Source organism: Musca autumnalis, unplaced genomic scaffold (assembly GCF_047663935.1).
Source record: "Musca autumnalis isolate F117 unplaced genomic scaffold, ASM4766393v1 scaffold_2, whole genome shotgun sequence".
Classification (NCBI taxonomy): Eukaryota; Metazoa; Arthropoda; class Insecta; order Diptera; family Muscidae; genus Musca; species Musca autumnalis.
Window position 1 is genome coordinate 183,035,562 of NW_027411755.1, and position 13,063 is coordinate 183,048,624.

Here is a 13,063-nt window from a genome sequence, read left to right on the forward strand (position 1 = left end):
TAAATGTTGATGGAGGTTTGATTTTCACCCTAAAGTGCTGCTACACAGAGCGGCAACAAAGTTCGAAGAATTTTTTCTCTTTGGTTTAGTAAACGAAAAATGGAGAGTTAAATGAGAGTGATAAATGTACTACTCAATTTGAAATTAGAGAGAGAGTTAGAGTAACCAAAAGTTCCCTATTAGAATGACAATTTGAAATGAAAATTTAACCAACCAAGGCATATTCATGAAGAATATGTTTTGGAGTGTAATGTGTTGAAAGTGAAATGTGAGAATGAGAGATATTATAGAATGAGAGTAAAAGTAAAGTATTCATGAAGAATGTGTAATGGAGAGTAAAGAGTAATGTGTAAGTAGTATGAGAGTAATTTTCACATAACACATGTTCAAATTAAATTAAACTCCCTTTCCAAGAAAATTAATTTAAATTGTAAAGAGATTTAAATTAATCTTGAAATGATTTATGTGAAGCAAAAGAGAATGCATGTATGATGAATTTGAAAATGATAGTTGAAATATGAGAGTGTGGTAAAATGTGTTACGGCTCAACCAAAACATTTTCCCTTGTGACCAGGAAAATGTCCCAGAGAAACCGTTGGAGAGAGAGAGTGAGAGATGAAAAGATGAAACCATTGTTGTATACCTTTAACACCAGCAACAGAGCCAGACATAATCTGGTAGAAAATGTGGTAAGAACGTTCCAAAGATTGTTGGGAGATGACACGGGCCTTTTCCAACAAGTCTGTAGGGTAAAGTGAAAAAAAAAGAAAAAAATTTGTAAGTCGAAAATCAGAAAAAAACACGAACGAGTGTTATAAAGAGAGGAGAAACAATTTTTGAAACTCTTATGGCAGGCAATGAAAGATTCCATTAAAGAAAATCTATATGCAACTTTCAATGCCTTTTATATGAGAAAATCTTATGCCAGATGATGAACAATATGTAAAAAAAATATTTCACAAGAAAGTGAATATTTCTTCTAAAATTATGTTTTTCACAAAATTCTTAAGGAATAATTTTTCAAAAATTTTTTGAAAAATAAATTATGAAAAATTTTTAAAAAGAAATTTTGAATACAAAATATTTTTGTTATTAAAAAAAATTTATGATTTTTTTTTAATTTCATATGAAGTATTTTTCACAAAAAAATTTTAATTCTTTTTTTTCTATTTTTTGTGGAATATTTATTTTTTAATTATAATAGTATTTTTCCATATTTTCAATGAAATATTTTTTCAAATATTTTCATGAAATATTTTTTTTAATTAATTATTTTTCAAAATTTTCTATGAAATATTTTATCAAAATTTTCTATGAAATATTTTTTCAAAATTTTCTATGAAATATTTTATCAAAATTTTCTATGAAATATTTTTTCAAAATTTTCTATGAAATATTTTTCAAAATTTTCTATGAAATATTTTTTCAAAATTTTCTATGAAATATTTTTTCATAATTTTCTATGAAATATTTTTTCAAAATTTTCCATAAAATAATTTTTCATAATTTTGCTGTGAAGTATGTAATTTCATAGAAATGTATAAAACATTTTTTTTTTTCAAAAATTTCATGTAAAAATATTTTTTTTAAACAAGTTTCAATAAACAAACAATTCATATGAAATATTATTTTTTCCAAAAATATTTATGAAGTATTTTTATTCAAAAATTCCTCAGAAATATTTCTCAAAATTTTCTTTTGATATATTTTCCACAAAATAATTAAATACGAAATTTTTAAAAATTCTTAGAAACATTTTTCAAAATTTTAATATGAAATATAAAAAAAAAAAATTTTAATATTTTTTCTCCAAAAATACTTTTGAAATATTTCCACAAACAATTTTACATGGAATACTTATTGAAAAAATATGTACTCAAAATATTAATATTACATATTTTTGAAAAACAATTTTATGAAATTTTTTTCTCAAAAATTTATTTTGAAAAATTTTTCGCAAAAAATTCATATGGAATATTTTTTTTTAATTTGTAGGAATATTTTTTTAATATTTTATTTCTTAAGAATATTTTTGAAAAAAATTTTGTGATAATGTTTTTTCAAAATTTTAATATAAAATATTTTTGTAATTGTTTATGAATTATTTTTTTTAAATATGTTTCATAATATTGATATTAAATATTTTTGAAAAAAAATTTATGATTTTTTTTTTCAAAAATTTCTTTTGAAATATTTTTCGGAATTCTTAGGAATATTTTTTTAATATTTTATTTCTTAAGAATATTTTGTAAAAATATTTCTTAAGAATATTTTTGAAAATATTTTTTGGGGAATGTTTTTTCAAAATTTTAATATGAAATATTTTTTTAATTGTTTATGAATTTTTTTTTTTCAAAAATTCCCAATGAAATATTCCCAAGGCTGGCATAAGGCAAACTAAAATTACCAAATCACAAACAAAGGGTGTTTCAAAATAAATTAAAATTCCAAATAATGTTTTCCCAAAAGGTGGGGAAACAGGCTAAGGTTTTTTAATGTTTCTGAATCACCCTGTTACGTTTCATGATTTTGTGTTTGCATCATAAATTGTTTCTTCTAAGGCTATGTTTACATCAAATAAGTTTCCATAAAATGTACCATTCCATTCAATATGGATTGATGTAAACGTAGCCAAGGTTCATGTTTTGTATTCAAAAAAAGATACTTACAAGTTTCAATATCAGCACCAGCCAATTTACCGGTGGGACCGAAGTGAATACGGATGAATTTACCCTATTTGCCATAAGAGAGAGATAAAGAGAAAAGAGAGAGCCATAAGTCTCAAAATTCAAATTTCTCCAAGTTTTCCAAATACTTACGAAACGAGAAGAGTTATCGTTACGGACAGTCTTGGCGTTACCGAAGGCTTCAAGAACAGGATTGGTTTGTACGACTTGATCTTCCAAGGAACCCTTGTTCTTTTGGGATTCATCCTTCTTGGTGGAGGCACCGACGGTGGCGAAGTAGGCAATTACCTTCTTCGTGTTTTCAGTCTTACCAGCACCAGACTCACCGGTAATCAACATAGATTGATTGACGTGGTTGGTCAACATGTCGACGTAGGCACCGTCAGAAATGGCGAAAATGTGGGGTGGCACTTCATTACGGCGCTTACCACGGTACATCTTAGCGCAACGGTTGGTATATACGGGGTAACGCTTGTAGGGATTGATGGCAACGCAGAAAAGACCAGAGTAGGTCTAGATGAGGGTAACAAAGTTTCCATGGAGAAATGGAAGGAAAAGTAATTTCATTAGTTTTGTGGTTCAAAATGGGTGGGGGGTTAAAAACATAAGGAAAATTATAAAAGGGGGAGGGAGGAAAACTAACTACTGAAACATTGTGGTGGGAAATGTAGAACTACATTTTACAGGTCTTTAACTGATTTTTTGAGGGGGGGAAAAGTGTTTCATGATTTTTTTTGGTTTTTTTTATGAAGAAAATCCTCTCAGTTCACTGATGTTGTGGGATTTTCATTGTGGGTACTTTAATGTGGGTGTTTGGGTGTGTGTGTTTTTGGGGGGGTAGATTTGTAATGTGAGTGTTTTGTTTGTGATCTGTTTCTGGTAGTGGGTTTCCAGATCACATCCATTGATTGATTGGTAGGTTGGTGTTGATGTTTGCTGCTTTGTCTTCAAACAGTTTGTATGGTTCTGGATGGTGGTGTAACAACGGCCAGTTCTTGTTCTGTGTACTGGTTTGTGGTTGGAACTTAAAGCTTTTTGGTTTGTTTCGGTGTTAGGGCTTGGCGTGGCGTGCTGGGTTAGAACATAAATGGGTGAGGGGATCATGATTTAAATACCAGGTTACACTAAGGCCCTTAAAGAAGATAAATTGTTCTATGTGACATTGATAATGTCATGATAGAGAATTTAACTTCCGAATGCAGGCCAATGTAAACCTGGTGTTAGTTAAATTGCCTAAGTTAAATGTGGATTTTTTCCTCTTGGCGTCACATTTACCCTACCACCCATTATCATGATTAGCGCTGTGTTTAGATTAATATTCAAAAATATTAAATCCACATGTGGCTGGTTATCATGATAATCAGGGTTTGTGTAAATGCGGTTTTGCTAACAATTTTATGATTCTTTTTTTTTTTTTTTGAAAAGTGGGTTCAGACTCAAACGCCACAAGAAAAAAAAATCATAAAATATTTTTCCCATGAGAAAAAAATTGGGCATTAGGAAGAAGAATTTCAAAAATGTTTTTTAAATATTTATTTTGAAATTCTTGAAGCAATATTTTTGAATGATTTTTTTTGTTTTTATTAAAAGGCCAAAATGAGGGTTAGTTTTTTTTGAGGGGGATTGGGAACTTTTTAACACAATAGCTTAACTTTTTTGCTTTGTGGCGTTAAGCTTGCTGGCCGCTCGGCTACTTACATAGATCAATTTGTTGTAGTACCGCTGTCTCAAGTTATGGAGTACAGAGGCATCGTTAAGGTATGTCAAGTTGGACATATCCTCAGCTTTTTCGTATTTGGGAGGGTTGACTTGTTGAAGTTGGTCTTTCTTGAAGTCTTTGCTCTGTTTTTCGAAGCCCACATAATTTTTTTTTTATTTTTCAAAACCCCACAGTTATTTTTTTCAGACATGGGTCAAATTTTTGTCGAGAGATTTTACATTTTTTTTGATTTTTTTAAAGGGGTCGGTCAGTAGATAGATAGTTTGATAGAGCGAGAGAGAGAGAGCAAAAAAGAGTTGTGATTAGTATGGTCTGTTGTTGGACACTTACGTAGATCAGCTTGTGATAATAACGCTGTCTCAAATTGTGCAAGACACAAGGTGTGTTCAAGACAGTCATATCAGCCATATCTTCGATTTTTTCGTATTTTGGAGGATTGGTTTTCTCCACCAAGTGGGATTTGAAATCTTTTGTCTAATTATTTTCAAATTAGAGATGATGGATAAATAAAAGTTATTAATTTTTTTCTTTTTGGAAAATTTAAGAAAAAAGTTTGAAAATATTCCCAAAGAATATTCTAAAACTTGGTTTTTTCATTAAAAAAAAAAAATTAAAATCCCATTTTTTCTTTGGTTTAGGAAAAAACCCCAAAATTGGCTTTACGAATATATTACCTCACCGCCGGGCAAGCCTACGGTGACAATATCACCCTTGGTGGCCTTAATTTCACCAAGGAGATAACCCTCCTTCTCATCGGGAACCCAACAATTCTTCTTGGAGTCATAGGGTTTCGATTGATCGATACGTCTTTGTTCCAAGGAGACGAACAAGTATGGGGTGGGATCCTCATCTTCCTGGCTAGCAATTGGACGGGGCATCTTGATTTAGTGTTTCGCAGTTAAAAATTTAACGTAAAAAAAGAAAATTGAAGCTCGTTTTTGTGAGATAGGGCTAGAGTTTTGGGTGAAAAGTGTAAACTTTTCTAGATTTTGTTTTTTTATATTTTTTTGGAACTAAAATATTTTGTTCAAAAAATATCTCGTCGTCTCAGCCCAAATGCTTCCCTGTAAATGAAAAAGAAGGAGAAGAAATCATGGTTAGTTTTTTGTTTGTTTTAAAATTGAATAAAATTGGTAAGGTGTGGTTTTTTTGTAGAAAATAATATGTAAAAGGGGGGATATAAAGTTGGCGATTTTTGTTGTTGTCTGTCAGAAATCCACTTAACGTAACGCAAAATGTGGGCAGGTGTTGGATATTTTTTATTATTTTTTTAATTTAAAAATTTTTTAATTCATGCCATATATTTAAATTTTTTTTTTATATTTTAAAAATTTTAATTTTTTTATTGAAAATTTATAATTTTTGAAAATTTAGTAAAATGAAATAATTTTGAAAATATTTTAATAAATTTTAATTTTTTCTAAAATTTATTTTTTGAATATTTTTATAATTAAAAAAATATTGAAAAATATTTTTGAAAATTCAAATTCTAAAAATTTTGTCTAAAATCGAAATTTTTTGTATTTTTTAACATATTTATTATTTTTTTATATAAAAAATTGAAGAAAAATATAGATAAATATTTTTTAAAATTTAAATTAAATTTTGTTAAAATCATTATTTTTGGAACTGTTAAAATATTTTTATTTTTTATTTTTGAAATTTTTAATTTTTTAATAAATCTATTTTTATAAAAAAATTGAATTATTATTTTTAAAATTTTCTTATATGCTTTCTCCCTTATATCCCATATTTTCTATATTATTTTCTTATATATTTTTTTCTGGATTTTTTATTTTTCCGTTCTGTTTTGGGGAATTGTTTCTGTATTATTGTTTTTGTGATACATAACGATGACCTAATTTTTTTCGTTGTGTCTATGGATTACCGTCGCAACATTCCTATGTTGAAAATAATAAAAAAAAAACTATTTTCGAAATTAAGCCAAAAATTTTTGCTTTCGAAATTCCAAATAAGTAAATTTTTGTTCTAAAGAAAACTCAATATTTTTGAGGTAATTGGATATTTGTAGTTGTTCGAAAAGCTCTACAGAGGCTCTCACCAAATTGACTACTTTTGTTGGGATTTTGAAATTTCAAAAAAAAAAAAAATCACTTCAATACTGATGCGCCGATATACGCACAAGAAAACATCAAGCACAATTTGTTTCAAATAAACACAAATGATCACTTGGTGTATATATGGCCGGTTGCAATAGCCAACACCCCATCACCCATCACATCTCACATATAAACATGCTGGGTATGGGTATTTGAGTGTGTGTGTGTGATGTCATAACTAGGAACTGATCGAAATGTTGGGCCAGCCAACAACCACCCATCATCATTTGGTACACACAGCACATCTGGGTATGTAATTGTATACTATACAGGTGTATGTATGTATGTATGGGCCAAAAGGTGTGGGTTGTGTTTGCTATATATAGAGCATACATATAAACACCATGATACACACACGAGCTGAAGTGACACAATTAAAAAAAACTGAAGAACATTTTGTGGGTGGAATCGCTTGAAATTTTTTTAAAATATTTTTTTTAATTTTCAATATTTTTAAATTTCAAAACTTTTATTTGTGAAAATTTTTAATTTTCAAAAAATTAATTTTTAATTGATTTTTTATTCTTTTCTATTTTTGTAAATTTTTTGTCCACACCATTTTTTGTATTTTTAATTTTTTTTAATTTTTTTATTTTTCAAAAAAATCGTTATATAAAAATTCGAAAAATTTTTCTCTTCACTTCTCCTGCCTTTTCTTTCTATTCAACTCACTTTTGGTTTTTTTTTCAAAAAAGTTTTTTTTTTTCAAAATCAAATTTCGTTCAAATTTTCATTCAAAGGACACTTTAATCGCTTCGTTTTATTAATTTCGAATTTATTTAATTTTTTTTTCACACAAAATTCAAAGAGAAATCGTTTAGAATTCGTTTGCAAGAACAACACATCCGTGATAGGAATTGATCTAAAACGTCCGAGTTGCGACAACGCAATGAATGAAATTTAACAAAAAACTTTTCTAAAAAAATTTTCGAATAACACACACACAGACGGAGAGAGAGACTCACATACAGCCATACATATATCTTATATATATGAGTGTGTTTATATAAACGTGGCCAACACAACACGTTGAGATTTGAAAAACATTTTTTGAGTTTATTTTTAAAACATTTCGAAATGATTTCGAATTGTTTTTGTAGCGTTTTTTTTTTTGATTTTTCATTTTGTTGCTCTGTCTCACACCCGTTCTTGTGGGGACCTTTGGAGCTTTTTTGGTGCTATCTCTTTTTTGCTAGAGCTTTTTTGAAAAGTATTTTTATATAGGAAATATATGTGTGTGTATGTCAAAATAGTTTTGGATGGATTTTTGAGTTTTCTTTAAGGCGATTTTTCGTCTTATTTTGATTTTTTTACTTTTCTATTTGGCCCTAATCCAAAATTTATTTTGTGTGATATTTTGTATATTTTTTAATGACACCGGTAAATATATGAATTTTTCAAATGAAAACAATTTTTAAAAATTTGGTTTTCAGTTGTTTTAGTTGGTAATATTGATTATTTAAATTTTTTGAAGTTACTTTGGTCAGGCCTGAAAATTTTCATATAAAACCATCCTAAGAAATTGTATGAAAAACCATTATTTTTTTGATTTCGAATGCAAAAGTTACTTGATCAAACTAAATTTCTTTGAAAATTTTCCAAGATTTTCCATTTTGGAGGTAAAATGGCGAAAACTGAAAAGTCCCGGACCTAGTGAATATTCCATTATTTATGAAAATTTATATAAAACCATTAGGTTTTTGTTTTTAAATATAGCCTTTAATATTAAGTTAAATTTTCTTTATTTTTTTAATTTTTTTAAGTCACTATGGGCAGGGCTGAAAAGTCCCGGTCCAATAGAGGAAATCCATCATAATATGGAAATTTATCACAAAGCATTATTTCTTTGGTTTCAAATGAAAATTTTAAATTCTTGTAGTAGATTTTTTCGGAAAATAGTTGAGATTTTCAATTTTGGAGTTGAAATGGCAAGGGCTGAAAAGTCCCGGTCCCATAAAGAAAATTCAACATAATGTGGAAATTTATAGAAATTCATTATTTCTTTGGTTTCAAAACAAAACTAAGAATTTTTGGAGTAGTCTTCTTCGAAAAATCGTTGAGATTTTCGATTTTGCAATTAAAATAGCAAGGGCTGAAAAGTCCCGGACCTAGTAAAATAACCGATTACATTTTGTTTGAGAGGCAAAAGCAAGTAGTACTCATTTCGTCGTTATTTTTCTCATTATCTTTGAAGCAGGGAGGAGAAATCTTAAGACCAGATTTTAATTTTCAATTTAATTCAGTTCAAAACCATTATGGCCAGATTTGCTAAGTTTTTGCTAATGAAAAATTTTCATATGAAAGCATTTGAAAATCTGAGACAAATTTGCTATGCCAGATAGTTTTTTTAAATTGTTGTTTGTTTATTTTGAATATTTTTTTAATTAAAAATTCTAAAAAAACGTTGAATATTTAATTCAATAATTTTTATTTTAGCTGCAAAAATCATTATTGAATTTTTGATTTGCTTGCAAGCGGTTGCGTTTATCATTTATTTAAAATTACAATTTCATATTAATTTAAAAATATTTCAATGAATATTTTTAAATTAATTTTGAAAAATAATTTATTTTAAATGATGCTAAGCAAAGGCATAGGCTTTTCAAATTGTAATACAATTTTTTTTTTAAATTTTTTAATTTTAAAATTTTTCAATATTCCAAAACTAGGGAATATTGAAAAATTTTGTAATTTAAAATATTCAAAATAATTTTTTTTAATATTCAAAATTTTAATTTTTTGAATATTCAAAATTTTAATTTTTTTGAATATTCAAAATTTTAATTTTTTTGAATATTCAAAATTTTAATTTTTTTATTTTTTGAATATTTAAAGTTTTATTTTTTTTTTTTGAATATTCAAAATTTTGATTTTTTTAATATTCAAAATTTTGATTCTTTTGAAAAAAATATTTTTCTGTATGAAATTTCAAAACTTTCCATTTTAGAATAATTTCGTTTTTTATTATTTTGCTTGTATTTTTTTCAATTTTGAATATTAATATTTTTCTTAATTTTCAATTTTTATTTAGATTTTTTTTTTTTGCAAACGCCTTTTAAGCTTTTTTTCGTTTTTTTATTTGAATTTTGCATAATTTTCGAAAATTGTGAAGCACGCATTGGTAGCCAGCAACTATTTTGAAAATATTCAACGTTTTAGTGTTTTTATTTTTGAAATTTTCAAAAGCTTTCGCAAAGCTTTTTTGATAAGCCATTACATAATCTGTGAACTGAAAACTACTCCAGGTTAGGTGAAGTTTTTTTTTTGATTTTTTTATGTTTAGTTCCTGATTTGAAGTGAAAATTTTTTCGAATTTTTTAAAATTTAACTTTCTTTTTTTTATCTCAAGTGTTTTTTTCTTTTGAGATTATAACTTCTTTTTCACTAAAGTTTTTTTAGGTTATATTTCTCAGTGTGTTGTGATCTCTGTTGCTCAATGTGCTAAAAGTAATCCAATTTTATTTTGGGTTGGTAATCCATGGGGCTTAAGTAATCCATAGCCACATTATTTCTGGGTTGTAGAAAAAAACGGATTTTTTAAGACTTTTTCACACAGTTTTTTTAGGAGTTATTGTCTTTTTTATAGAGTTTTTCTCAAAGTTTTTTTTCTTTTCTCTTTCGTTTTTGTCCTTCAGGACATAATGTTCTTTCTTTTCGTTTTTTTTACACACAAAAACACACTCAATCATGCATCACAATAATACAGATTTTTTTCTTATTTTTTCTTTTTTAAAAAAACCAAAAAATTCTCCGCTTCGTTTGGGTTGGTTGGTCGGTGAAAATCCAAAACAGTACAGAAAATTTTCAAAATCCAATATCCACACACAGTCAAGGAAATTTTCAACATCAAGTGTTGCACTTACGCGTTCGAAAGCCGTTCTGACCCACACAGCCGGTAGTGTTCCTTTTTATATGAGGCAATTTGATACCGTTGTTTGACACGAACTCTCAGCTATCGCCTCGACGAACATCTTGGGCCATGCCTCCTTCCCCGCCCTCTAGATTAGAGGAGGATGCCAGCGATATTTACTCCCCCTGGCATACCATCAAGTTGATTTTTTACGCTCCCACCGAGGGGATTGTTGTTGTTTTCCCGATTTTTCATAATACATATACGCATTGCCTCACACAAAACACATATGCATATACATACACATACCTGTCTACATACATATGTGGGAATAAAAGAAATTTGGAAACATCAGACATAGAAGGTGTATTGGTGTGCGTGTGACAATAGAAAATGGTAAGCTCATGACTCAGTAAACATTGATCAGTGGTTGTTTTGATATTGCCTGTACATGTGTAGGTGTGTGAGTGTGAGAGCAAGAGAGCCAGTGCGATCAGTGGTGCTCTAGTATAGCTAGGCGGCTAGCTATGATGCAATATATTGCGTTTAGTATAAAGTTTAGTATAGAGTGGCAGTTGATGATAAAGAAGAAGAAGCACAGAAGGAAAGGATAGCCTTACAACCATCGATCCACAGAAAAAGAGAGTGTGGGAGAGTCGGAGAACAAATTTCCGATCTATGGCATAATGTGCTCTCAAAATGCGCAATGCATGTTGCGCATTATACAATTTTGAAATGAAATTCTCACGCATTTGCCAATAAAGAGAGAAAGAGAGTAGAGAACATTTCAGGTGGACTAAAGTGTGGGTGCAAAGAAAAAAGCTCCTAATAAACACTTTCCAAGATTTTTTAAAAAAGTAAAGGATTTTTAACATAATTTTAAGGATGATTTTGGACAAATCTTAACTGAAAGGGAGTTTCAAAATTCTCAATTTTAAGGGCATATTTTACACTTTCGCAAATTTCAATAAAATCATTAAAAATCTAAGCAAAAACTCCTTGATGTACTCATTTAAATTTTAAACAACATATGGGGGAGTGTGTGTGCGTGTTTGTGCTCATCTGAATATTGCTTATTTACATACATATATACCCACATATATGTGTATATGTGTGTCACATTGCAATGTGATTAGAATGATTTTAAAAGGAATTTGCCAGTTTCTTGTTATTGTTGCCATGTGTATTAAGTTGGCATTGACTGCGTTGGTCTAGTCATTATACAAAAAAACAAAAGAGCAACAAAAACCAACAACAATAACACACATTTTTGGCCAACAAAAGAATAAGCTCCCACACCACTACATCGAAAGCTAAATGCTATCTTATCTCAACAGAACAATAATATCCCCCAGAAGAGAATAAAAATACCAAAAAAAAAAAAAAACAATAACAACTATTATAAGATCAAATAATAGTGGGTGATGTTTTAAATACACACATATGATCTATAAATGAAAAAAGCATTTACATACATACACATACACATACACCTATATACATACATATGTATTTATGTATGTATGGAAAGTATATGGCATTTTCAACATTTTGCCTTTGTGATGCTGGGGTCATTGATAAAATTAGGGGGAAAAGAGCCATTGTGGAAAGGAGTTGTTGGGAGCTTAGGGAGAGACAATTTTATTTTTTGGTCATCAAGGTGTTTTACGCTATTGTTGTTCCCCTTCTTTTGGCAACGAACGCATTGGTAGCACCCATACATGAAAATACCTGCTATTTTTTGTGGTATTTCATTTGTTTATCGGATACTTTTGTTTTAGATTTTCTTATTTTTTCTGTCGATATTATCACATACCATAAATACTTCTACATACATATGTATATCTTATATATACATATTTACGTATGCATTTATTGCATAAACTTGGCATCACTTTACCACCTAAAAAAAATTGCATTTTTTTATGGCCGTTAGTAACTAGAGTGCCACCGACGCCTGTTAGCAGGTCTTCAGTTGTATTTCAAACAATCGATAAAAAAGTTTCTCGTGCTTTCTATAATTAGTGTTAGAAAAAATATATTTTTGTTTAAAAAGTGGTTTCCTCAAAAGAAACAGCTGATTTTTATTTACAAAGAAAAAAATATTATTTTATTATTTAAAGAAAATATTGAAGTATTTTATACATAAGCTAAGTGACATGTACTAGTGATATTTTATTTGAAAATAAAAAGGGATTTAAAAAATAAAAATTTGTATTTGTGTTTTTAATTGGAAATGTAATTGTTTTAATATATTTCTTTAAAGATTTTGTATATTTTCTAAAAGTTCAAAAATGTTAATTTCCCAAATTAAATGATCAGGCTATAGGAAAGTAATTATAACTTGCTGCTATAAATTTTTTAGCTGTTTAACTAACAGCGAAATCTGTCTCATAAGTTGGTAGTGTAGGGGAATCTCTTCGGCTTTCCCTTTTCATTTGAAAAACATCTTCGAACATTCAACTCAACTCCAAAGAGAGGTTAATAACATTTATAATTAAAAACGATCTTCGTCAAAAATGATTATGTTTTTGTTTTAACAGCTGATTAAGGAAATTAATTTTAATGATATAATTTAAATAAGATGCTGACAAGTAACTTTATTTTTCAATTGGAGAGATATAAGTTATCAATATAGCGTGATAATAGAATGGACAGTAGAAAAGAAATACGTTTACAGTGTAAC

At 28.4% G+C, this 13,063-nt stretch overlaps 1 protein-coding gene across 50 annotated transcripts in view; it reads right to left on the minus strand.

Moving 5' to 3' along the window:
• Positions 1-10,527, minus strand: part of Mhc (myosin heavy chain) — a 33,202-nt gene extending 22,675 nt beyond the window's left edge. For 26 of the 50 annotated variants that reach the window (XM_073965655.1, XM_073965643.1, XM_073965647.1 and 23 more), the window contains exons 1-6: positions 7,200-7,490; positions 5,082-5,471; positions 4,386-4,529; positions 2,820-3,200; positions 2,670-2,733; positions 644-742 (exon numbers count right to left, since the gene is read on the minus strand). In XM_073965655.1, the coding sequence (XP_073821756.1) occupies positions 644-742; positions 2,670-2,733; positions 2,820-3,200; positions 4,386-4,529; positions 5,082-5,285 (892 nt within the window). In that variant the 5' untranslated portion in view covers positions 5,286-5,471; positions 7,200-7,490. Of the gene's footprint in view, positions 1-643; positions 743-2,669; positions 2,734-2,819; positions 3,201-4,385; positions 4,530-5,081; positions 5,472-7,199; positions 7,679-10,390 lie in introns of those variants that run through there. The other 24 variants (XM_073965637.1, XM_073965646.1, XM_073965667.1 and 21 more) reach the window with 6 other exon arrangements.
• Positions 10,528-13,063: the final 2,536 nt, after the last annotated feature.